The 27311-nt window shown below is 46.0% G+C and overlaps 1 protein-coding gene across 1 annotated transcript; it reads left to right on the top strand.

The window, feature by feature from the left end:
* Nucleotides 1-22132: 22132 nt before the first annotated feature.
* Nucleotides 22133-26097, top strand: LOC125544374 (peroxidase 19-like). The gene is made up of 3 exons (XM_048708037.1): nt 22133-22682; nt 22762-22965; nt 25380-26097. The coding sequence occupies exons 1-3, from the start codon at nt 22389-22391 to the stop codon at nt 25956-25958; spliced, it is 1077 nt and encodes a 358-aa protein (XP_048563994.1). The 5' UTR covers nt 22133-22388; the 3' UTR covers nt 25959-26097.
* Nucleotides 26098-27311: the final 1214 nt, after the last annotated feature.

Here is a 27311-nt window from a genome sequence, read left to right as displayed (position 1 = left end):
AAAGATGGCAATACCTAGATCTATCTTCGCTTTTATGCCTAGCTAGGGGCGTTAAACGATAGCGCTTGTTGGGAGGCAACCCAATTTTATTTTTATTCCTTGATTTTTGATCCTGTGTAGTAGTAAATAATTTATCTACATCTGTTTTGGTTGTGTTTTTTGTGTTTAATTAGTGTTTGTGCCAAGTAGAACCGTTGGGAAGACTTGGGGAAAGTCTTTTTGATCTTGCTGTAAAAAACAGAAACTTTAGCACTCACGAGAATTGTTGCCATTTTTATTTGGAAAGTGATATTTAGTTAATTATTTTTGCAGATGATTAATAGATAAATTCATCACGTCCAGAAATTAATTTTAGAATTTTTGGGGTTCCAGAAGTTTGCATTAGCTACAGATTACTACAGACTGTTCTGTTTTTGACAATTCTGTTTTTCGTGTGTTGTTTGCTTATTTTGATGAATCTATGGCTAGTAAAAGAGTTTATAAACCATAGAGAAGTTTGAATACAGTAGGTTTAACACCAATATAAATAAATAATGAGTTCATTACAGTACCTTGAAGTGGTGTTTTGTTTTCTTTCGCTAACGGAGCTCACGAGATTTTCTATTTTGAGTTTTGTGTTGTGAAGTTTTCAAGTTTTGGGTAAAGTCTTGATGGATTATGGAACAAGGAGTGGCAAGAGCCTAAGCTTGGGGATTCCCATGGCACCCCAAGGTAAAACTAAAGGACACCAAAAATCCTAAGCTTGGGGATGCCCCGGAAGGCATCCCCTCTTTCGTCTTCGTCTATCGGTAACTTTACTTGGAGCTATATTTTTATTCACCACATGATATGTGTTTTGCTTGGAGCGTCTTATATGATTTGAGTATTTGCTTTTTAGTTTACCACAATCATCCTTGCTGTACACACCTTTTGAGAGAGACTCACATGATTTGAAATTTATTAGAATACTCTATGTGCTTCACTTATATCTTTTGAACTATATAGTTTTTGCTCTAGTGCTTCACTTATATCTTTTAGAGCACAGCAGTGGTTTTATTTTATAGAAATAATTGATCTCACATGCTTCACTTATATTATTTTGAGAGTCCTTTAGAACAACATGGAAATTTTCTTTAATATAAAAACTTTCATAGAAGTGCATTGAATACTATGAGAAGTTTGATACTTGATAATTGTTTTGAGATATGGAGATGGAGATATTAGAGTCATGCTAGTTGAGTAGTTGTGAATTTGATAAATACTTGTGTTGAAGTTTGTGATTCCCGTAGCATGCACGTATGGTGAACCGTTATGTGATGAAGTCGGAGAATGATTTATTTATTGATTGTCTTCCTTATGAGTGGCGGTCGGGGACGAGCGATGGTCTTTTCCTACCAATCTATCCCCCTAGGAGCATGCGTGTAATACTTTTTTTCGATAACTAATAGATTTTTGCAATAAGTATGTGAGTTCTTTATGACTAATGTTGAGTCCCTGGATTATACACACTCTCACCCTTCCACCATTGCTAATCTCTGTAGTATCGCACAACTTTCGCCGGTACCATAAACCCACCATATGCCTTCCTCAAAACAGCCACCATACCTACCTATTATGGCATTTCCATTGCCATTCCGAGATATATTGCCATGCAACTTTCCACCGTTCCATTATTATGATACGCTTCATCATTGTCATATTGCTTGCATGATCATGTAGTTGACATCGTATTTATGGCAAAGCCACCGTTCATAATTCTTCAAACATGTCACTCATGCATCATTGCACATCCCGGTACACCGCCGGAGGCATTCACATAGAGTCATATTTTGTTCTATGTATTGAGTTGTAATTCTTAAGTGTAAGTAAATAAAGTGTGATGATCATCATTATTAGAGCATTGTCCCAAGTGAGGAAAGGATGATGGAGACTATGATTCCCCCACAAGTCGGGATGAGACTCGGATGAAAAAAAGCGGCAAAATAAAAAAGGCCCAAATAAAAAAATGATGAGAGAAAAAGAGAGAAGGGACAGTGTTACTATCCTTTTTCCACACTTGTGCTCCAAAGTAGCACCATGATCTTCGTGATAGAGAGTCTCCTATGTTATCACTTTTATATACTAGTGGGAATTTTACATTGTAGAACTTGGCTTGTATATTACAATGATGGGCTTCCTCAAAATTGCCCTAGGTCTTCATGAGCAAGCAAGTTGGATGCACACCCACTTAGTTCTTTTGTTGAGCTTTCATACACTTATAGCTCTAGTGCATCCATTGCATGGCAATCCCTACTCACTCACATTGATATCTATTGATGGGCATCTCCATAGCCCGTTGATACGCCTAGTTGATGTGAGACTATCTTCTCCTTTTTTGTCTTCTCCACAACCACCATTCTATTCCACATATAGTGCTAAGTCCATGGCTCACGCTCATATATTGCGTGAAGATTGAAAAAGTTTGAGAACATTAAAAGTATGAAACAATTGCTTGGCTTGTCATCAGGGTTGTGCATGATTTTTAAATATTTTTTGTGGTAAAGATAGAGCATAACCAGACTATATGATTTTGTAGGGATAACTTTCTTTGGCCATGTTATTTTGAGAAGACATGATTGCTTAGTTAGTATGCTTGAAGTATTATTATTTTTATGTCAATATTAAACTTTTATCTTGAATCTTTCAGATCTGAACATTCATTCCATAATAAAGAAAAAAATTACATTGAGAAATATGTTAGAAAGCATTCCACATCAATCTTCTTTTATCATTTACCTACTCGAGGACGAGCAGGAATTAAGCTTGGGGATGCTTGATACGTCTCCAACGTATCTATAATTTTTGATTGCTCCATGCTATTATATTATCTATTTTGGATGTTAATGGGCTTTATTTTACACTTCTATATCATTTTTGGGACTAACCTATTAACCGGAGGCCCAGCCCAAATTGTTGTTTTTTTTGCCTATTTCAGTGTTTCGGAGAAAAGGAATATCAAACGGAGTCCAAACGGAATGAAACCTATAGGAACGTGATTTTCTCAACAAACGTGATCCAGGAGACTTGAAATGGGCATCAAGAAACAACCGAGGAAGCCACGATGCAGGGGGTGCGCCCTCCACCCTCGTGGGCCCCTCGTTGCTCTACCGACCTACTTCTTCCTCCTATATAAGTCCACGTACCCCCCAAACATCCAGGACCACCACGAAAACCTAATTCCACCGCCGCAACCTTCTGTACCCGAGAGATCCCATCTTGGGGCCTTTTCCGGAGATCCGCCGGAGGGGGCATTGATCACAGAGGGCCTCTACATCAACTCCATGGCCTCTCCGGTGATGTGCGAGTAGTTTACTTCAGACCTTCGGGTCCATAGTTATTAGCTAGATGGCTTCTTCTCTCTCTTTGGATCTCAATACAAAGTTCTCCTTGATCTTCTTGGAGATCTATTCGACGTAATCTTCTTTTGCGGTGTGTTTGTCGAGATTCGATGAATTGTGGGTTTATGATCAAGTTTATCTATGAAGAATATTTGAATATCCTCTGAATTCTTTTATGTATGATTGGTTTATCTTTGCAAGTCTCTTCGAATTATCAGTTTGGTTTGGCCTACTAGATTGATTGTTCTTGCAATGGGAGAAGTGCTTAGCTTTGGGTTCAATCTTGTGGTGTCCTTTCCCAGTGACAGCAGGGGCAACAAGGCACGTATTGTATTGTTGCCATCGAGGATAAAAAGATGGGGTTTATATCATATTGCATGAGTTTATCCCTCTACATCATGCCATCTTACTTAAAGCATTACTCTGTTCTTATGAACTTAAAACTCTAGATGCATGCTGGATAGCGGTCGATGTGTGGAGTAATAGCAGTAGATGCAGAATCGTTTCGGTCTACTTGTCGCGGACGTGATGCCTATATACATGATCATACCTAGATATTCTCATAACTATGCTCAATTCTATCAATTGCTCTACAGCAATTTGTTCACCCACCGTAATACTTATGCTCTTGAGAGAAGCCACTAGTGAAACCTATGGCCCCCGGGTCTATCTTCCATCATATTAATCTTCCAACACTTAGTTATTTCTATTGTTGTTTATTTTACTTTGCATCTTTATTTCTCTTTATCATAAAAATACCAAAAATATCATCTTTCATATCTATCAGATCTCACTCTCGTAAGTGACCGTGAAGGGATTGACAACCCCTTTATCGCGTTGGTTGCGAGGTTCTTATTTGTTTATGTAGGTGCGTGGGACTCGAGCGTGATCTCCTACTGGATTGATACCTTGGTTCTCAAAAACCGAGGGAAATACTTACGCTACTTTATTGCATCACCCTTCCCTCTTAAAAGGAAAACCAACGCAGTGCTGAAGAGATAGCAGTCGCTGATATCCGAGGAGACTTGATCTTCCAAGGATTCATGACCCCAACCTCCGCTCTAGCCTTAGATCCGGAGCGCGTCGCCAGGTCCGAAGATGGGATTCCTGACCCCGCCGGACTATCTGTGGCCACTAAACCCAGTACGGGAGAGCCGGAGGAAGCAGTGTCACTAGCAACCATCACAAAGCCGGACTCTTCCCCGGACACTGGTGTTGGGAAACGCAGTAATTTCAAAAAAAATCCTACGCACACGCAAGATCTATCATGGTGATGCATAGCAACGACAGGGGAAGAGTGGTTTCCATGTACCCTCGTAGACCGTAAGCAGAAGTGTTATGACAACGCGGTTGATGTAGTCGTACGTCTTCACGATCCGACCGATCCTAGTACCAAAAGTATGCCACCTCCGCGAACTCTTGATCCAGTTGAGTGTCGTGGGAGAGCTTTGTCAGCACGACGGTGTGATGACGGTGATGATGAAGCTACCGGCGCAGGGCTCCGCCTAAGCACTACGACGATATGACCGAGGTGGATTATGGTGGAGGGGGGCACCGCCCACGGCTAAAGGATCAATGACCAACTTGTGTGTTCTAGGGTGCCCCCCTGCCCCCATATATAAAGGAGCAAGGGGGAGGCTGGCTGGCCCCTGGGGCGCGCCAAGGAGGGGAGGAGTCCTCCTCCTAGTAGGAGTAGGACTCCCCTTTTCCTAGTCCAACTAGGAGGAGGACGGGGGAAGGAAGGAGAGGGAGAGAGGGAGGGAAAGAGGGGGCGCCGACCCCCTCCTTGTCCAATTCGGACTCCTCAAGGGGGGTGCGGCCAGCCCTAAGGCCCCCTCCTCTCTCTCACACAAGGCCCATGTTGCCCATTAGTTCCCCGGGGTTTCCGATAACCTCCCGGCATCCAATATATCAATCTTTATGTCTCGACCATTTCGAGACTCCTCGTCATGTCTGTGATCATATCAGGGACTCCGAACTATCATTGGTACATCAAAACACATAAACTCATAATGCCGATCGTCACCGAACGTTAAGCGTGCGGACCCTACGGGTTCAAGAACTATGTAGACATGACCGAGACACGTCTCTAGTCAATTACCAATAGCGGAACCTGGATGTTCATATTTGCTCCCACATATTCTATGAAGATCTTTATCGGTCTAACCGCATAATGATATACGTTGTTCCCTTTGTCATCAATATGTTACTTGCCCGAGATTCGGTCATCGGTATCTCAATACCTAGTTCAATCTCGTTATCGGCAAGTCTCTTTACTCATTTTGTAATGCATCGTCCCGTAACTAACTCATTAGTCACATTACTTGCAAGGCTTATATTGATGTGCATTACCGAGAGAGCCCAGAGATACCTCTCCGATACTCGGGGTGACAAATCCTAATCTCGATCTATGCCAACAAAACAAACACCATCGGAGACACCTGTAGAGCTACTTTATAGTCACCCAGTTACGTTGTGACGTTTGATAGCACACTAATTGTTCCTCCGGTATTCGGGAGTTGCATGATCTCATAGTCATAGGAACATGTAGAAGTTATGGAGAAAGCAATAGCAACAAACTGAACGATCATCGTGCTAAGCTAACGGATGGGTCAAGTCAATCACATCATTCTCTAATGATGTGATCCCGTTAATCAAATGACAACTCATGTCTATGGTTAGGAAACATAACCATCATTGATTCACTGAGCTAGTCAAGTAGAGGCATACTAGTGACTTTCTATTTGTCTATGTATTCACACATGTACTAAGTTTCCGGTTAATACAATTCTAGCATGAATAATAAACATTTATCATGGTATACGGAAATATAAATAAAAACTTTATTATTGCCTCGAGGGCATATTTCCTTCAGTCTCCCACTTGCACTAGAGTCAATAATCTAGATTACATTGTAATGATTCTAACACCGATGGAGTCTTGGTGCTAATCATGTTTTGCTCGTGAGAGAGGCTTAGTCAACGGGTTCACAATATTTAGATCCGTATGTATCTTGCAAATCTCTATGTCTCCCTCCTTGAGTTGATCACGGATGGAATTGAAGTGTCTCTTGATGTGCTTGGTTCTCTTGTGAAATCTGAATTCCTTTGCCAAGGCAATTGCACTAGTGTAATCACAAAATATTTTCATTGGACCCGATGCACTAGGTATGACGCCTAGATCGGATATGAACTCCTTCATCCAGACTCCTTCATTTGCTGCTTCCGAAGAAGCTATGTACTCCGCTTCACACGTAGATCCCGCCACGACGCTTTGCTTGGAACTGCACCAACTGACAGCTCCACCATTTAATAAAACATGTATCCATTTTGTGACTTAGAGTCATCCGGATCAGTGTCAAAGCTTGCATCGACGTAACCATTTATGACGAGCTCTTTGTCACCTCCATATACGAGAAACATATCCTTAGTCCTTTTCAGGTATTTCAGGATGTTCTTGACCGCTGTCCAGTGATCCACTCCTGGATTACTTTGGTACCTCCCTGCTAAACTAATAGCATGGCACACATCAGGTCTGGTACACATCATTGCATACATGATAGAACATATGGCTGAAGCATAGGGAATGACTTTCATTTTCTCTCTATCTTCTGCAGTGGTTGGGCATTGAGTCTGACTCAACTTCACACCTTGTAACACAGGAAAGAACCCTTTCTTTGCCTGATCCATTTTGAAATTCTTCAAAACTTTATCAAGGTATGTGCTTTGTGAAAGTCCAATTAAGCGTCTTGATCTATCTCTATAGATCTTGATGCCCAATATGTAAGCAGCTTCACCGAGGTCTTTCATTGAAAAATTCTTATTCAAGTATCCTTCTATGCTATTCAGAAATTCAGTGTCATTTCCGGTCAACAATATGTTATCCACATATAATATCAGAAATGCTACGGAGCTCCCACTCACTTTCTTGTAAATACAGGCCTCTCCAAAAGTCTGTATAAAACCATATGCTTTGATCACACTATCAAAGCATATATTCCAGCTCTGAGATGCTTGCACCAGTCCATAAATGGATTGCTGGAGCTTGCACACTTTGTTAGCACCTTTTGGATCGACAAAACCTTTTGGTTCCATCATATACAACTCTTCTTTAAGATATCCATTAAGGAATGTAGTTGACATCCATTTGCCAAATTTCATAATCGTAAAATGCGGCAATTGCTGACATGATTCGGACGGACTTAAGTCGCTACAGGTGAGAAGGTCTCATCGTAGTCAACTCCTTGAACTTGTCGAACACCTTTTGCAACAAGTCCAGCTTTGTAGACAGTAACATTACCATCAGCGTCAGTCTTCTTCTTTAAGATCCATTTATTCTCTATGGCCTGCCGATCATCGGGAAAGTCAACAAAAGTCCACACTTTGTTCTCATACATGGATCCCATCTCAGATTTCATGGCCTCAAGACATTTTGCGGAATATGGGCTCATCATTGCTTCCTCTCATAGTTCGTAGGTTCATCATGATCAAGTAACATGACCTCCAGAATAGGATTATCGTACCATCTGGTGCGGATTGAGCTTACTCTGGTTGACCTACGAGGTTCGGTAGTAACGTGATCAGAAGTTTCATGATCATCATTAGCTTCCTCACTTACTGGTGTAGGAATCACTGGAACTGATTTCAGTGATAAACTAATTTCCAATAAGGGAGCAGGTACAATTACCTCATCAAGTTCTACTTTCCTCCCACTCACTTCTTTCGAGAGAAACTCCTTCTCTAGAAAGGATCTATTCTTAGCAACGAATATCTTGCCTTCGGATCTATGATAGAAGGTGTACCCAGAAGTCTCCTTTGGGTATCCTATGAAGACACATTTCTTCGATTTGGGTTTAAGATTATCAGGTTGAAGCTTTTTCACATTAGCATCGCAGCCCCAAACTTTAAGAAACGACAACTTGGGTTTCTTGCCAAACCACAGTTCATAAGGTGTTGTCTCAACAGATTTAGATGGTGCCCTATTTAACGTGAATGCAGCTGTCTCTAAAGCATAACCCCAAAACGATCATGGTAAATCAGTAAGAGACATCATAGATCGCACCATATCTAGTAAAGTACGATTACGACGTCCGGACACACCATTACGCTGTGGTGTTTCGGGTGGTTTGAGTTGCGAAACTATTCCGCATTGTTTCAAATGAAGACCAAAATCATAACTCAAATATTCTCCTCCACGATCAGATTGTAGAAACTTTATTTTCTTGTTATGATGATTTTACACTTCACTCTGAAATTCTATGAACTTCTCAAATGTTTCAGACTTATGTTTCATTAAGTAGATATACCCATATCTGCTCAAATCATCTGTGAAGGTGAGAAAATAACGATATCCTCCACGAGCTTCAATGTTCATTGGACCACATACATCAGTATGTATGATTTCCAATAACTTTGTTGCTTGCTCCATTGTTCCGGAGAATGGAGGTTTAGTCATCTTGCCCATGAGGCACGGTTCGCAAGTACCAAGTGATTCATAATCAAGTGATTCCAAAAGTCCATCAGAATGGAGTTTCTTCATGTGCTTTACACAAATATGACCCAAACGGTAGTGCCACAAATAAGTTGCACCATCATTATCAACTCTGCATCTTTTGGCTTCAATACTATGAACATGTGTATCACTACTATCAAGATTTAGTAAAAATAGACCACTCATCAAGGGTGCATGACCATAAAAGATATTACTCATATAAATAGAACAACCATTATTCTCTGATTTAAATGAATGAGCGTCTCGCATAAAACAAGATCCAGATATAATGTGCATGCTCAACGCTGGCACCAAATAACAATTATTTAGGTCTAAAACTAATCCTGAAGGCAGATGTAGAGGTAGCGTGCTGACGGCGATCACATCGACTTTGGAACCACTTCCCACTCGCATCGTCACCTCGTCCTTAGCCAATCTTCTCTTAATCCGTAGCCCATATTTCGAGTTGCAAATATTAGCAACAGAACCAGTATCAAATACCCAGGCGCTACTGCAAGCATTAGTAAGGTACACATCAATAACATGTAAATCAAATATACCTTTCACTTTGCCATCCTTCTTCTCCGCCAAATACTTGGGGCAGTTCTGCTTCCAGTGACCAGTCCCTTTGCAGTAGAAGCACTCAGTCTCGGGCTTAGGTCCAGACTTGGGTTTCTTCACTTGAGCAGCAACTGGCTTGCTGTTCTTCTTGAAGTTCCCCTTCTTCCCTTTACCCTTTTTCTTGAAATGGGTGGTCTTCTTGACCATCGACACTTGATGCTCCTTCTTGATTTCTACCTCTGCAGCCTTTAGCATTGCGAAGAGCTCAGGAATTGTCTTATCCATCCCTTGCATATTATAGTTCATCACGAAGCTCTTGTAGCTTGGTGGTGGTGATTGAAGAACTCTGTCAATAACACTATCATCAGGAAGATTAACTCCCAGCTGAGTCAAGTGGTTGTGGTACCCAGACATTCTGAGTATATGTTCACTGACAGAACTATTCTCCTCCATTTTGCAGCTGTAGAACTTATTGGAGAATTCATATCTCTCAATCCGGGCATTTGCTTGAAATATTAACTTCAACTCGTGGAACATCTCATATGCTCCATGACGTTCAAAACGTCGTTGAAGTCCCAGTTCTAAGCCGTAAAGCATGGCACACTGAACTATCGAGTAGTCATCAGCTTTGCTCTGCCAGGTGTTCACAACATCTGGCATTGCTCCTGCAGTGGGTTTGTCACCTAGCGGTGCTTCCAGGACGTAATTCTTCTGTGCAGCAATGAGGATAATCCTCAAGTTACGGACCCAGTCCGTGTAGTTGCTACCATCATCTTTCAACTTACCTTTCTCTAGGAACACGTTAAAATTCAATGGAACAACAGCACGGCCCATCTATCTGCAACAATATAGACATGCAAAATACTATCAGGTACTAAGTTCATGATAAATTAAAGTTCAATTAATCAAATTACTTAAGAACTCCCACTTAGATAGACATCTCTCTAATCATCTAAGTGATCACGTGATCCATATCAACTAAACCATGTCCGATCATCACATGAGATGGAGTATTTTCAATGGTGAACATCACTATGTTGATCATATCTACTATATGACTCACGCTCGACCATTTGGTATCAGTGTTCCGAGGCCATATCTATATATGCTAGGCTCGTCAAGTTTAACCCGAGTATTCTGCGGGTGCAAAACTGGCTTGCACCTGTTGTATGTGAACGTAGAGCTTATCACACCCAATCATCACATGGTGTCTCGGCACGACGAACTATAGCAATGGTGCATACTCAAGGAGAACACTTATACCTTGAAATTTAGTGATAGATCATCTTATAATTCTACCACCGAACTAAGCAAAATAAGATGCATAAAGGATAAACATCACATGCAATCAATATAAGTGATATGATATGGTCATCATCATCTTGTGCCTTTGATCTCCATCTCCAAAGCACCGTCATGATCACCATCGTCAGCGGCTTGACACCCCGATCTCCATCGAAGCATCGTTGTCGTCTCGCCAACTATTGCTTCTACGACTATCGATACCGCTTAGTGATAAAGTAAAGCAATTACATGGCGATTGCATTTCATACAATAAAGCGACAACCATATGGCTCATGCCAGTTGCCGATATATGTGTTAAAAAACATGATCATCTCATACAATAAAATTTAGCATCATATCTTGACCATATCACATCACAACATGCCCTGCAAAAACAAGTTAGATGTCCTCTACTTTGTTGTTGCAAGTTTTACGTGGCTGCTACGGGCTATGCAAGAACCGTTCTTACCTACGCATCAAAAACCACAACGCGGAATAGTGATTGCTTTTTGATCTTCGGAAAGAACCCTGTTCATTGAATCCGATTCAACTAAAGTTGGAGAAACTGACACCCACCAGCCACCTGTGTGCGAAGCACGTCGGTAGAACCAGTCTCGCGTAAGCGTATGCGTAATGTCGGTCTGGGCCGCTTCATCTAACAATACCGCCGAATCAAGAATCAACCAGTGACGGCAAGCAATATGTATATACCTACTCCCACAACTCCTTTGTGTTCTACTCGTGCATATAACATCTACGCATAGACCTGGCTCTGATACCACTGTTGGGGAATGCAGTTATTTCAAAAAAATCCTATGCACACGCAAGATCTATCATGGTGATGCATAGCAATGAGAGGGGAAGAGTGTTGTCCATGTACCCTATTAGACCGTAAGCGGAAGTGTTATGACAACGCGGTTGATGTAGTTGTACATCTTCACGATCCGACCGATCCTAGTACCGAAAGTACGGCACCTCCACGATCTGCACACGTTTGGGTCGATGACGTCCCACGAACTCTCGATCCAGCTGAGTGTCAAGGGAGAGCTTTGTCAGCACGATGGCATGATGACGGTGATGATGAAGCTACCGGCGCAGGGCTTCGCCTAAGCACTACGATGATATGACCGAGGTGGATTATGATGGAGGGGGGCACCGCACACGGCTAAAGGATCAATGACCAACTTGTGTGTTCTAGGGTGCCCCCTGCCTCCGTATATAAAGGAGCAAGGGGGAGGCCGGACAGCCCCTGGGGCGCGCCAAGGAGGGGAGGAGTCCTCCTCCTAGTAGGAGTAGGACTCCCCTTTTCCTAGTCCTACTAGGAGGAGGAAGGGGGGAGGAAGGAGAGGGAGAGAGGGAGGGAAAGAGGGGGTGCCGCCCCCTCCTTGTCCAATTCTAACTCCTCAAGGGGGGGCGGCCAGCCCTAAGGCCCCCTCCTCTCTCTCACACACAAGGCCCATGTTGGCCCATTAGATCCCCCGGGGTTTTCGATAACCTCTCGGCACTCCGATAATTATCCGGTGACCCCCGGAACTCATCCGGTGTCCAAATATAGTCATCCAATATATCAATCTTTATGTCTCGACCATTTCGAGACTCCTCGTCATGTCCGTGATCATATCCGGGACTCCGAACTATCTTCAGCACATCAAAACACATAAACTCATAATACCGATCCTCACCGAACGTTAAGCGTGCAGACCTTACGGGTTCGAGAACTATGTAGACATGACCGAGACACATCTCTGGTCAATAACCAATAGCGGAACTTGGGTGTTCATATTGGCTCCCACATATTCTATGAAGATCTTTATCGGTTAAACCGCATAACGATATACATTGTTCCCTTTGTCATCGGTATGTTTCTTGCCCGAGATTCAATCGTCGGTATCTAAATACCTAGTTCAATCTCGTTACAGGCAAGTCTCTTTACTCGTTCCGTAATGTATCATCCTGTAACTTACTCATTAGTCACATTGCTTGCAAGGCTTATATTGATGTGCATTACCGAGAGAGCCCAGAGATACCTCTCCGATACTCAGATTGACAAATCCTAATCTCGATCTATGCCAACTCAACAAACACCATCGGAGACACCTGTAGAGCATCTTTATAGTCACCTAGTTACGTTGTGATGTTTGATAGCACACTAAGTGTTCCTCCGGTATTCGGGAGTTGCATGATCTCATAGTCATATGAACATGTATAAGTTATGGAGAAAGCAATAGCAACAGACTGAACAATCATCGTGCTAAGCTAACGGATGGGTCAAGTCAATCACATCATTCTCTAATGATGTGATCCCGTTAATCAAATGACAACTCATGTCTATGGTTAGGAAACATAACCATCATTGATTCAATGAGCTAGTCAAGTAGAGGCATACTAGTGACTTTCTGTTTGTCTATGTATTCACACATGTACTAAGTTTCCGGTTAATACAATTCTAGCATGAATAATAAACATTTATCATGATATAAGGAAATATAAATAACAACTTTATTATTGCCTCTAGGGCATATTTCCTTCAACTGGCTCCGAACTCTTCGAGTTAGCATCGTGTGAGCTCGGCCAAGGAATCTCCTTCCCGCCGTACTCCGTGGATTCTCTTCTCCCTAGCCAAACCTCGCCTTTAAGCAAGGCTCTGGACTTGATGCGATCCCTCATCATTATGGAGGAGCAACGTCTGAACTACGCCCAACCCGGACTAGGGGCTGAGAACGGGGAATTTTACGTCCCACCCACCACCCACTTCATCGCCACTGTCGAGGACTTAACTGGCATGCTTGATTACGGGTCCGAAGACATTGATGGACAACAATGCCGGAGAAGAGCAGGCCCAAAACCCGCCATTTATTGAACGCTAGACGACCACCTCTTCGTATGATGTGTACATGGTGGATACACCCAAATAGGGTGATGGCGATAACGAGAAAAAACCAGTAGAGGATAAACCTCCTAAGATACAACCAAAACGCCGACGATGCCTCTCTAAATCATGCCGTGACAAAGACAGCAATACCGACACAAGAGACAACAATACTCCGGACGATGCCGAAGACCAAGAAAACCCCGTCGAACAAAACTCCGAACAAGACGATCGGGTGGATGGGTAAGTTAGGCCTGATGAACAGGCCGCAAACGAAGACTTGGAGGACAGTAATTACCTTCCACTCTCTGAGGATGAGGTGAGCCTTGGCGATGAAGAATTTATCGTGCCTGAGGAACCTCTCGAGCAGGAGCGCTTTAAGAAATGCCCAATAGCCACTGCAAGGAGCCTGAAAAAGAAACAACATCAGCTTCAAGCTGATCAAGATCTACTCAACGACACATGGGTTAATGTCCTGCCAGCCAAGGAATATGGCCTCGTGCGCCCGACCAAAAGTTACCCGAAGCGTGAACTGCTACCTCTATTCGACAACGAGGCACTTGAGCCCGTACCAGCAGCACGTAATGCGGCTGACCGACCACCACGTGGCCGGGAAAAAACGACAACTCAAGCCAAACACCGGCCCATACTATCTCGCCGTAAAGGTAGAGACACAACAGCTCGGGGATACACATATGACCTGCGGCAGGACCTGAAGAATAGAGCAGGTCCGGTCAGATCGATCTACGGATCGCGGGGGCATGCCCCGACGCGCGACGATGGCTATCAAGCCAAACATGACAAGCATAATCATGTCCGGGCCGAAAACCGCAGGTGGACTCCATCCGAACTACATCACGACCTGGCCCAATATAGAGGCGTCGCACACCCCCTCTGCTTCACTGATGAAGTAATGGAGCATGAATTCCTAGAAGGGTTTAAACCTGTAAATATCAAATCATATGATGGAACGACAAATCCCGCAGTATGGATTGAGGACTTTCTTCTCCATATTCATATGGCCCGTGGTGATGATCTTCATGCCATCAAATACCTCCCGCTAAAACTCAAGGGACCAGCTCGGCACTGGTTGAACAGCCTGCCCGAAAACTCTATTGGCAGCTGGGAGGACTTGGAAGATGCCTTCTACGACAACTTCCAAGGCACATACGTCTGACCCCTGGATGTCGATGACTTAAGCCACATAGTTCAACAGCCCAGAGAGTCAGCCAGGAAATTCTGGACCAGGTTCCTAAATAAAAGGAACCAGATCATCGACTGCCCGGATGCCGAAGCCCTAGCGGCCTTTAAGCACAACATCCGCGACGAATGGCTCGCCCGACACCTCGGCCAAAAAAAGTCGTAGTCCATGACGGCCCTTACGGCACTTATGACCCGCTTTTGTGCGGGCGAAGATAGTTGGCTAGCCCGTAGCAATAATAATGCAAGCGAACCTGGAACCTCCGAAGCCAAGAATAGCAATGGCAAGCCCCGACGCAACAGGCATAAGCATCGAAACAATGGTGACAATACCGATGACACGACGGTCAACGCCGGATTTAGTGGCTCCAAGTCCGGTCAGCGGAAGAACCATATAAAAAGGAACAATCCGAGCTCTTCCAGCTTGAACCGCATACTCGATCGTCCATATCAGATCCACGGCACCCCTGATAAACCAGCCAATCATACCCACCGGAGTTGTTGGGTCTTTAAACAGGCCGGCAAGTTAAATGACAAAGACAAGGAGAAGGTGCGCAAAGTGAGAATGACGACGAGGAGCCCCGTCCGCCGAACACAAGGGGACAGAAGAAGTCCCCCCCCCCCAAGGTTAAAACGGTGAGCATGATATACGCTACCCATATACCCAAAAGGGAGCGCAAACGAGCGCTCAGGGACGTCTATGCGATAGATCCAGTCGCCCCAAAATTCAACCCATGGTCGTCCTGCCTGATCACTTTCGATCGCAGGGATCATCCGACTAGTATCCGTCATGGCAGTTCAGTCGTGTTGGTCCTCGACCCAATCATTGATGGATTCCACCTTACGCGCGTCCTCATGGACGATGACAACAGCCTCAACCTGCTATATCAGGACACAAACCGCAAGATGGGCATCGATCCATCAAGGATCAAGCCCACAAAAACTACCTTTAAAGGAGTAATACCAGGCGTAGAGGCCTGCTGCACAGGCTCAATCACATTGGAAGTCATCTTTGGATCCCTAGACAACTTCCAAAGCGAAGACTTGATCTTCGATATCGCCCCTTTTCGTAGCGGCTATCACACACTGCTCGGACGAACCGCATTTTCTCGATTCAATGCGGTGCCGCACTATGCTTATCTCAAACTCAAGATGCCCGGACCACGCGGTTTCATAACAGTGAATGGAAACACGGAACGCTCCCTCCGTACCAAGGAGCACACCGCGGCCCTAGCAGCGGAAGTACAGAGCGGCCTTATCAAGCAGAATTTTAATTCGGCGGCCAAGCTCCCGGACACTGTCAAACGAGTCCGAACTACTCCGCGGCAGGACAGTCCAGCTCGTAGGAGTTCGACTAGCAATTCGGCCTCTGTCTCAGTCCCGAACACATAGCGGCATACGTATCGTGCGTACATAACTACGCACTCAAAATACCATGGGCAAAGACGAAGGCGTAACTCAACTTGTGGTCCATAATACGGCTCAACCCTCCCCGGACACACATATTTTCCCTTTTCTTTTTATCCTTTTCAGGTCCCTCACGACGGCCTGATCATCGATCCTTTCGAAGGATGGATATACCAAGGTGGCAAGTAGCATTTGAGGTGTGGGGGAATCTCTAGGTGGTCTTCTTGACGATCACTCTACCTGTTTTCAGGACCCGCGCAAAGCTCCCCCTTGGTCTCGGCATGTTAAATAGCCCCGTTGCTTATCGCACTATTTGTACAAATACGCTTTGATGTATTAATCAAATTATAATGAAAATAGTTTGCAGCCCAACTCATGGGGCACTGGCTTTCTACTTCATTTTATTTCCCTATTCTTATCGATTGCATCCGTACACTTTGGTATGCCTTAATTCGCCAGGGGCTTCATTGCGCTCCATACTACGGCAACAAGTCCGAACACTTTTTATAGTATAGTTTGGCACCCTGAATTTAGCATTATATGCATCGGCTCCGAATCATGTCTTTGGTAAATAGTTGGGTTGCCCGGCTCCTGTGCTTGCTACCTTACGTTATGTCCTATCGGCTAGGGTAGTAAAGGGAGAACTACTGTGATTGTGTCCTGGTTTATCCGGATGAGCACCTCAGTAGAGAAAGCCGAAAACTGACTGTCATGATGCGGCGAGAGCTGGTCAGCTGTTCAGAGGTTAAAATCTCTTGCGATTTTTTCCGCATTATGCGACGGATCGGCCTTCACCTGATCAGGTGTCTACATCACCCTAGTCCAGACAAACGAATACTAGGGGTTGCACCTACATTTCTATTGTCAAACTCCCATGGCTAAGTGAGGGTGATAAAGTCACATAGTCCAATTGCCTAGTTCGCTGCGCTAAACACCTCCTTTAAGGACCAAAATCTTGGATCAAGAGTGTTTAGGTTTCAACCCGAACACCCCCGTACTACCTACGTGGGGGCTGAAGCCGACGACTGGCCAACTCTCAGATTTAATAAAACGGCCGCACAGGAGGTAAAATTTTAAAATAAACAGCAAGCATTATATTACATATCAGTTTTGTTTTCATCATACAGGATAGGATAACATGAAGGTATTCATTCAAAGATAATGTCTTTTGAACACTGGCCCTCTACAATACGGGGTCCCTTCAGGACATCCCAAAATACCGCTCAAGCGTACGGTGCTCCTTGCCCGCGGGCGGTCCCTTGGTCGCGATCTTGACGGCATCCATCTTCGCCCACTGCACCTTGACATGGGCGAAGGCCATTCATGCACCTTCGATGCAGACCGACCGCTTGATGGCGTCAAGACGAGGGCAGGCATTGACCAGCCACTTCACGAGTCCGAAGTAGCTGCTAGGCAGGGCGTCAGTAGGCCATAGACGGATTATCAAATCCTTCATGGCCAGGTTGGCCGCCCTATGCAGTTCGATCAGCTGCTTCAGCTAATCGCTAAAGGGCACCGGATGTTCTGGCGCAAGGTATTGCGACTAGAACAGCTTCTCCATTGAGCTCCCCTCTTCGGCTCGGAAGAACTCCGCTGCGTCAGCAACACTGCGCACCAGATCCGCAAACGCTCCTGGAGAACTCCAAAACCGGGTCAGTAAGAGGTACCTTTTCTTCACAAACTTGCTCTGCATAATAAAGGCCTCACCCGCCGCGATTTTCCTGGCTTCCTGGATCTCCTGGAGGGCACCCTGGGCTTCGGCCCAGGCCTCTTGCGCGCTTTGGCGAGCCTTAGCAAGTTCGGACTCTTGGTCCGAAATCTTGCGCTCCAAGGACTCACATTTCTTTGCGACGTCCTGGAGCTCCTGCTGGACCTCCCCGACCCTTGCCTTGTGCTTTTCAAGGGCAGCTTGTTCCTTCGCCGCTCTCTCTTGGGCCTCGGCCAGCGACTTCTTGAGGGCCTCCACCTCGGTCGCAACTCCTACGAAATATCATGATAGTATGATCAACATACACAATTCATATCTTTCTACATCCGAATAGACCATTGCATACCTTGCTAGTCCTCTAGTTGTTTTTTAACATGGCTGAGCTCTTCCTCGGCCCGCTCCAAACTCTGCTTCAGTTTAGAGACTTCGGCAGAATAAGAGGTCGCAGCTAGCATCGACGCATGCTTATTCATATAAACATATATTGGTTAGTCTCCTACGAAAATTATTTGATCCTTTGTCTGGCTTCTCTTTACGGGCTACTGTCTATACTATGATATTCTTTTTTGCATAAATTACGTCGCATACCTCAAAGCCTGTCAGAAGGCTGGTGCAGGCTTCGGTCAGTCCGCTCTTAGCGGACCGAACCCTCTCAACCACCTTACCCATAAGGGTACGGTGTTGTTCAACAATGGAAGCACTTTGCAGTGCTTCCATTAAAGTATCCGGCGCCTCTCGGTGGACAGAGGTCACCGGCGGAATTGGAGCACCTCCTTCTCACGAAGGAGGCTGCTTGCCTGATTCCAGAGCCGTATGGGCCTCTGGAATAGTGTTCGGCTGGGGGACGAATTGGATATGGCCCCCATCGCCAGTCTCTGGGGGGATTTGCTCCCCATGTGTCCGGCGGCCGAGGTCTCGCCTTCTGGCGCCGCCCTGATGGCCTCCTGTTCCTCTCCCTGGCCTGGGAAGGTCCTTCGGGACAATACCTCGGCGTCGTCCGTGGCCTTGGGAGAGGAGGCCTCCGGAAGTGACCCGCTATCCATCACCTTTGGATCCAGCGAGTTCCCCGAAGATGAGGATCGCTGGGGGCGGGCGTGAGCTGGATTGCAGCGCATGATTCGACACATTAAAACCACGAAATAAAGAAGTTGGATATATGTGTTCATAGGCGCTTTTGAGTACTTACGATTCGGCTAGGGGCTTCTCCCTGGGGCGCCACTCGGAGCTGTTGTCCGTATCCAACGCGGAGTTATCCGCGAGGGGAACCTCTGCTTCCAGATCCGTGGAGGCCGGCCTTTTCTTCCTTCCCCCCTTGGGGGGAAAGTTTCTTTACTCCTCTTCTTCCTCCTCCTCCCTATCGTCTTCCGCAGCGGGGGAGGAATGGGTTTCGGCGTCTTCGGATGTCACGTCCAAAGTGCCTTTGCGGCGGAGGCCACTTCGGGTCTCCTTGGCCTTCTTCTTGCCCCTCTTCTCCGGCGCCTGGTAAGGCGCCGAAACCAGCATCTTCATTATAAGTGGGATTGCTTGGTCTTCGGGCAGCGGAGCCGGACACTGGATCCGCTCCACCTTCTTTGTCCAGACCTGGAAAGATAGACAGGGAAGGTTAGACGTCTTCCTTGAATATGCCGGTGAAGGATACATCTCAAAATATAGAAAATTTACCGGACTGGCGGGATGGGCCAGGTTGTACCCACGGTCCTCGGTTGTCTTCGGCCACATTTCATTGGCCTTAAAAAACACCCTCCAGATGTCTTCGTGAGTAGCGCCAAAGAACTGTTGAAGGGTCTGGTGCTTGGCCGGATCGAACTCCCATAAATTGCAAGTCTGCCTCTGGCAAGGAAGTATCCGGCGAAAAAGCATCGCATGGATCACATTGAAGAGCTTGATATTCTTGTCCACCATGCTCTTGATGCGCACTTGCAGCGCAACCAGCTCGTCCGACGATGCCCAGTCTAGGCCCTTCTCTTACCAGGAGGTAAGCCGCATTGGGGCCCCGGATTTGAATTCGGGAGCCGCGGCCCCGGTGGTGTCGCGGGGCTCTGTGACATACAACCACTGCTTCTGCCATCCCTTGACGGTCTCCACAAAGGTACCTTTGGGCCATGGGACGTTGGACATCTTGCTCACCATGACGCCTCCGCACTCTGCGTGTTGGCCGCCCACCACCTTCGGCTTCACATTGAAGGTCTTCAGCCACAGGCCGAAGTGAGGTGGGATGCGGAGGAAGGCCTCACGCACGACCATGAATGCCGAGATGTTGAGGAAAGAATTTCGGGCCAGATCATGGAAATATAGCCCGTAGTAAAACATGAGTCCGCGGACGAATGGGTGGAGAGAAAATCCCAGCCCCCGGACGAAGTGGGGGATGAATACCACCCTCTCATGAGGCTCTGGGGTGGGGACGATCTGCCCCTTGGCCGGAAGCCGGTGGGCGATTTCTGGGGCCAAGTACCCCGCCTCCCGGAGCTTCGTAATGTCCTTCTCCGTGACGGAGGAGGCCATCCACTTGCTCTGTGCTCCAGATCCGGACATGGCTGGAGTGCTTTTTTGAGGCAGAAAAGATGGGAGCTTGGGCGCTGGAGCTCGGGAATGGATGGGCAGAGAGAAGGAAGGCGGGGGTGAAAGAGGTGAATCCTTATCTCTTTATAAAGGCAACGAATATCAAGCGCCTCCCCACTCGCCTTAAAACTCGCCTATTCCTCAAGGGCCATGCAGGCGATGCGGTTGGATTACCCATGCCCGTATTGACGAGAATCCCGCAATAAGGGGACACGATCTTTGCTTTGACAAGACGTGTTAATGAAAACCACATCTCAAAAACGTGGAACGGGGGGCTAAAAACGGTTAGAAATAATGACCGGGTGGAGACGTGGCGTCTCACTAGAAAAATGTCAGTAGATGGGACTTGTTATTATACATTTTATGGAGCCTGTTTTGCAGAGCCGGACACGTTCTCTGTGTTCGAGAACTACTTTGAAATATTCGGAGGAGGAACCCGCCTTGCAATGCCGAAGACAATCTACGCACCGGACACCTCGTCATTGAAGTCTGGTTCAGGGGCTACTGAGGAAGTCCTGGATTAAGGGGTCCTCGGACATCCGGCATGTGTGACATGGGCCGGACTGTTGGGCCATGAAGATACAAGATAGAAGACTTTCTTCTGTGTTCGGATGGGACTCTCCTTTGCGTGGAAGGCAACCTAGGCATCCGGATGTATTATTTCCTTTCTCTGTAACCGACTTTGTATAACCCTAGGCCCCTCCGATGTCTATATAAACCGGAGGGTTTAGTCCGTAGAGAACAATCACAATCATATATGCTAGACTTCTAATGCATATTTTAGCGATGATGATGCACAACGGGAACAACACGTCTTACTCTGACGAGATGAACACACAAGCCAACACACTATGAACCTGGCAAGCTGCTTATTGGTCCACGTGTATCTAGCACAGTTCTGGGCACTCTTGAAGTGGCATAGGCGCCAAGACATCATTCAAATCCGAATCTGCGGCCAATTAAGGCTAGAGTTGTTCTTGTCCACTTCCGATCAGATTCAAATAAAAATAGCCACCGTCACAATGAAAATTAAGGAAGACGTGGATGTCAACACCTTGGCCCAGATTTTCCCCAAGAATCAGGTGATCGATTGTGATCGGTTGGCCTGTAAACCACGATAATTTTCCAAGTTGGGTGAGAGATGCGATTCCTAACCTTAGCGCTCAGGAAAAACTGGCCTGCATTCACGCAGCCACTTCGTAACAATCTCTCAAGAGCATTATCCCAGACTTTATATTGTGGATTTTTAGGTTTAAAGGCCCCTAATAAAAAGGTCATAGCGGTATTACCTGACCTCGTGATGTAGCACTCTCGTGCAAACTTTGGTTTTTGACTCTTTGAGTACTGCATTCAGGTTAGATCCTCCCGTTGATTGCTAAAAAAAAGTGCCTAGAAATCTCATATCTTTTTGTTTTTGTTTTCAGAAATCTCACATCTCTCCATTCTAATCATGCAATGCAGTCTATTCATCCGTTCCGCGATCAAGATCACCGTGCCCTCCCCGTGGAATCGACACGCCCGAATTCCAGATTTGGCCTTGGCAGGGGAAGGTACCAGCAGGATCTGCACGTCCCCTCCTGCCCCTCCTACAGCTGTCCATTGCGCCGCCCACTACCCATACACAGCACAAATACCCACAGCTCCCAACTTCGTCGGGCCCGAATGCTTAAAGCACATAGTCTGAATTACGAAGCCATACTAGCAACAGTTAAGCAGGCTAAGTGTTAGAGTCTACGTACCTCCTCTCTCTTCACGGGTGAGCAGTACAGCTCGCGTTCGTCCAACTTAGCCAACACATGCGCTCGATCGACCTCTCCACTGTTTGTCCGGATTACCTGCAAGCAAACAACTCCCTCCTTTCTCCTTCACGCTGCCAGCGCTAAAGACTAGGAGATAAGCCAAGCTAGCAGCTACTCTTCCGGCCGTCTCCACTCCACTCTGCGCTTCTTCTTCCATGACAATGGGTTCCTCCGTAGGCATCCGCTTCCGCAGCCTTGTCCTGCTCCTCGTCGCGTACCTCGGCGGCATGCGCGCTCGGGAGGCGCCGCTGCCGCTGCCGTCTGCCAGGAGCGCGGGGGTTAACAACAGGAGGGCGCCGGAACGCCACGGGCTGTCGCTGGACTTCTACGGCAAGACGTGCCCCGCGGTCGACCACATCGTCGCCAACGTCACCGCCGAGCGGTTCCGCGACCACCCGGCCACTGGGCCCGCCGTGCTCCGCCTCTTCCACCACGACTGCTTCGTGGAAGTGCGTAAGCAAAGCTCCAACGCAGTACTACATCGCATTTGCATACACATTGCGCAATTCCCTCACACAAGTATCACAGGGCTGCGACGCGTCCATACTGATCGCGCCGTCAGGCAAGGCGACAGGGGAGAAGGTGGAGAGGGACATGGAGGAGAACAGGAACCTGCCGCAGTACGGGTTCGACACGGTGGAGATGGCCAAGGCCGCCGTGGAGAGCAAGTGCCCCGGCGTCGTCAGCTGCGCCGACATCCTCGCCCTCGCCGCCCGAGACGCCGTGCAGCTGGTACGTACGAGTGCTAAACCCCCTCCCGCCACCATCATCATCTTCTTCCTCGGAAAAGGTGTTTCCGTTGACGCGAAAATCCACAAGCAACTGTGCAAGGACAGTAGGTTTACACAGGGACAGTAAAAAGGGCCGCGATCGCGTGCCCGCCATGGCAAAACTGCCAACCGTCGCATGCAGGGACCATGGCGAGGCGGCCTGCTCTGCAAGTGGGTAAAGGCGCGCCCGGCCGCCGTGCCCGCGCCGGTGGGCGGCATGTGACGCGCGCGAGCGTCCTCAGGAGCAGGGCGCGTCACAAAACTTAGCTTTAGCTTAGCCAATTTTGCATTACGGTTATCCTGTCACGTACGTACGGGCCGCACGGTAAAATAAAAGGCTGAGCTAATTGTTGTGGTAGGTTTTTTGGTCAGTGGCTGACACGGCTTGCGCACGGAAATCACCGCGTAGATTGTTTTGTGCGATCTAGTAGCTAGGTAGATAGTAAAACGGCTAGCTTGGAGATTCGGCACTCTCTTGGATGTTACTGTCACAGGACACCAAGCAGATTTGATGCAACGCGATTTAGGTGCACATGGATGTTTTCTGACGCCTGTTGCCTTAGTTTGTCCGGCACCGTACACTGTAGACGCCTTCTCTGCGCGAGTCAAGTGTCGTCTTCTTGCTCCATGCTTCTTATCTTTTTTTCTCTCTACCACAAGTCAAGCGTCCTGGCTGGCTCTTTGCATTGTTGTGTAGCACGGGCGGCCACTCTTCCTTCGCATGCGGGGTGCATCTTTCTGGACCACTCTTGCCTAGGTAGGGCATAAACCCACAAAAAAGTTAGTAGTAAACCATAGGAGGCACGCATCAGCTCGACATCATTTCCGAGAGCAATGTATTCTCAAGCAACAATTTATATATTGGCAGACCAGCTTATATAAATTTCAAGACAAGAGAAGAGGCTCTTTAGGGGAAGAGAGCTCACTTTATTGAATCAAAATTATAGAGTTTTGCGGGAAAAAGAAACGTATTCCCTATATCTGGTTTTGTAAGACCAATGCCGGTTTTTAGCTCTTCATTCTGACTAAGAAAATCACCGCAAAACTTGTAAAAAGAAAGTGTATGTTCAGAAACATCATTCTACAACGAATCAATTGGTATATTCTTTTGGCATATGACACATGTTTCAATTTGTAGGTATATTTTTTCGCATATATATGACATGTGTCTATACGTAGTAGCGAGTTTTTCAATTTGTAGTGCTCCACATGATAGTTGTCCGAGGCTTGTTTTTGTAGCAAGGCTGGGAGTTGCTTCTTCTTTTAGAAGGAGCATGGAGTTGCAAGGGGTGCTCCTATTCGGTGTAGTGCGCGCCAGAAAACGGGCGAACGCGCACCCTCCGCCCCCACGCGCCCTTTTGGGCCGGCCAATTCATGGCCGTGACGCCCCCTATTTTCTTATTTGTTTTTATGTTGCTTTATTTATTTAACAAAAATCATGAAATGTGCCTGAATTAAAAAATGTTGATGACTATAAAAAATCTTAAAGAAATCATAAAATGGTCACGGATTAAAACATGCACGTGATTTTGACAATAATGTTCACGAGTTTGAAACAAATGTTCAGGAAATCACAAAATGTTCATGATCTCAAAAAACACGTATTCAAAAACTGTTCATTAATTTGAACAATAGCTCACGAATAAAAATATAATAAAAATCATTGGTTAAAGACATGTTCATGAATTGAAAAATGTTCATGCATTAAAATAAAATGTTCGTCAAAAACAAAAACATAGTCACGAATTTCAAAAAAATAAAAAAAATTCAAACTGTTTGCGATTTGCAAAAAAGTTCATATATTTAAAAAACTCAATATTTAAAAAATGTTCGTGAATTTATAAAAAAATGTTCACGAATATAGGAAATTCGAAAAATAAAGGTAAACAAATAAAAATAAAATAATAAAGAAAAGGAAAACCGGTTCAGGGAAATCCAGAATGGGCCGGTCCAAACAGAGGATCGGGCGCTCGAGTGGGTACACGCGACCTACGCGCCAAATAGGAGAAGGCGTTGCTAGGCCAGGTGAAAAACCAGCAACCTTTTAGCCGGCCAGAAAGCCGGGTGTGAATTTAGCTTGGATAAAAAAAGCCCATTACCTGGGTCGGGCCTATCAAAAGTCCATGCTCCCCTAAAAAAAAATCAAAAGTCCATGCTACATGGGCTGAAGCAACAAAGCTCACGAGGGCTTGTTGTTTTTGTTTCTCTCAAAAAGAAACCAAAAGGAGACCTTACAGAAAAAAAAGGAGATGATTTATCTTTCTTTTTTTTGAGTAACAGGAGATGATTTTTCATGTCTAGTACTGTAACCTACTACTCCTACTCGGTAAACATGTCTCACAAAAGAAATTTACGAAGGGTGGTAATTTTGTGCAGGCAGGTGGGCCCTACTACGAGGTGAAGAAGGGGAGAAAAGACAGCAAGGTATCCCTGGCCGGCAAGGTGCGCGGCAGCCTGCCCCACGCCAACTCCACCGTGGACGAGCTCCTCCGCGTGTTCGCAGCCAAGGGCCTGGGCGCCGCCGACCTGGTGGCGCTGTCCGGCGCGCACACCATCGGCTTCGCGCACTGCGCCCATTTCCTGGGCCGCCTCTACGACTTCCGCGGCACGCGGCGGCCGGACCCGTTCATGGACGCGCGGCTGGTGAAGGCGCTGCGCATGACGTGCCCCTACACCGGCGGCAGCGCCCGCGCGGTGGTGCCGTTCGACGTGAGCACGCCGTTCCAGTTCGACCACGCCTACTACGCCAACCTGCAGGCCAGGCTGGGCGTCCTGGGCTCCGACCAGGCGCTGTTCCTGGACGCGCGCACCAGGCCGCTCGTGCAGGACCTGGGCGCCGACAAGGCCCGCTTCTTCCGGGCCTTCGTCGCCAGCATGGACAGGATGGGCTCCATCCGGGTCAAGAAGGGCAAGAAGGGGGAGGTCAGGAAAATCTGTAGCCAGCACTTGTACTAGTAGATGGTCGATGGTTATGCTACCAGAGATGATAAGCTGGTCTCTTCTGTTCCTCTTTTATTGTGTGTGCCACCGTAACCGTAGAGAAGTTGTGCTAGCTAGTGCAGGAAATATGTGCAGGTGTGTCTTGTTTTGTTTCCCTCCCTGTGCATCATTGGTAGGATTGGATTGGATTGCAGAAGGAGACGTCTTACGGTGAAATGATCTGAACATCTGTTTTCGCAGACATTCTTAACGATATGGCATCAGTCTGTTCTGGACTCAAAGAAGAAAAATACTTCAGGCCTATTAGTTTGATCCATTTGATTGCAAAGCTCATCGCCAAGGTTCTATCTATAAGGCTGCCCTCCGTTATGAACATGTCATCTCGCCAGCGCACACGGATTTCCAGAAGGGAAAATGCAAAAGCTCGACATCGCCAAGGCTTTTGATACGAGGTAATATTACCGGTAATCATAGAACTTGCGTTGCATGTTCAGTTTGATGCTAAAACTTAGAAAATACGATTTTATGACCACCTAACTTGACTCAAGCGTGCAGATACGGTCACAGTACGCGTATACAAACATATCAATGTGTATGACCCCACTTGTCAGTCACTAACGGCGCTAGGCGCAATGTATTTTTACACAGAACACCCTGAATTTTTTTATTTGCGGAAGAAGTGAACCGCAGCAATGTATTTTTACAGAAAATACCCTAGCCTTTGTATTTACAGAAAACAGGACCACAATACTGCACATATATGCGAACATTAACCACAAAAATCGCATGCCAGGACTCAAATAGAAGACCAACTATATTTTAACCCGAGAATGTACTCCCTCCGTTTCTTTTTAGTCTGCATATAAGATTTGGTCAAAGTCAAACTTTGTTAACTTTGACTAAGTTTATAGAAAAAAAATATCAAGATTCATAATATGAAATCAATATTGTAAGATGCATCATGAAATTAATTTTCACACCATATAGATTTAGTTTTGTAGATGTCGATTTTTTTTCTATAAAATTGGTCAAACTTTACAAACTTTGACTTTGACAAAATCTTATATGCAGACTAAAAAGAAAGGAGGAAGTAAATGCAAAAAATTAACGCCAAAAAGAATCTACCAGGACATGAACCAGCAACCAGCTGCTTAAATCAACACAATCTAGCCACTACAACAAGTTACATCTTGATGTCTAAAATGGATCAGGAACTTATATATATTAAACGAGGACGCATGTGGAGCTTAAAATAGGCTATGGAGACTATGGCCCATTTTATCTGCGGTATTTAAAAAAAGTATAAACATGCGTACTATATAAATGTGCGTATTTTTCTTGCAGGCAAAACGGATTAGGTTAAAATCA

This window comes from Triticum urartu, chromosome 3, assembly GCF_003073215.2.
Source record: "Triticum urartu cultivar G1812 chromosome 3, Tu2.1, whole genome shotgun sequence".
Lineage (NCBI taxonomy): Eukaryota > Viridiplantae > Streptophyta > Magnoliopsida > Poales > Poaceae > Triticum > Triticum urartu.
Note: the sequence above shows the minus strand (reverse complement) of the source record. Positions and strands in the feature narration are given on the sequence as shown.

Bases quoted from the DNA above. Each gene is read 5' to 3' on its own strand.
- LOC125544374 (XM_048708037.1), top strand. From the start codon at position 22,389: ATGACAATGGGTTCCTCCGTAGGCATCCGCTTCCGCAGCCTTGTCCTG. The intron at 22,683-22,761 runs GTGCGTAAGCAA...CAAGTATCACAG, and splicing joins ACCACGACTGCTTCGTGGAA to GGCTGCGACGCGTCCATACT. The intron at 22,966-25,379 runs GTACGTACGAGT...AATTTTGTGCAG, and splicing joins CCCGAGACGCCGTGCAGCTG to GCAGGTGGGCCCTACTACGA.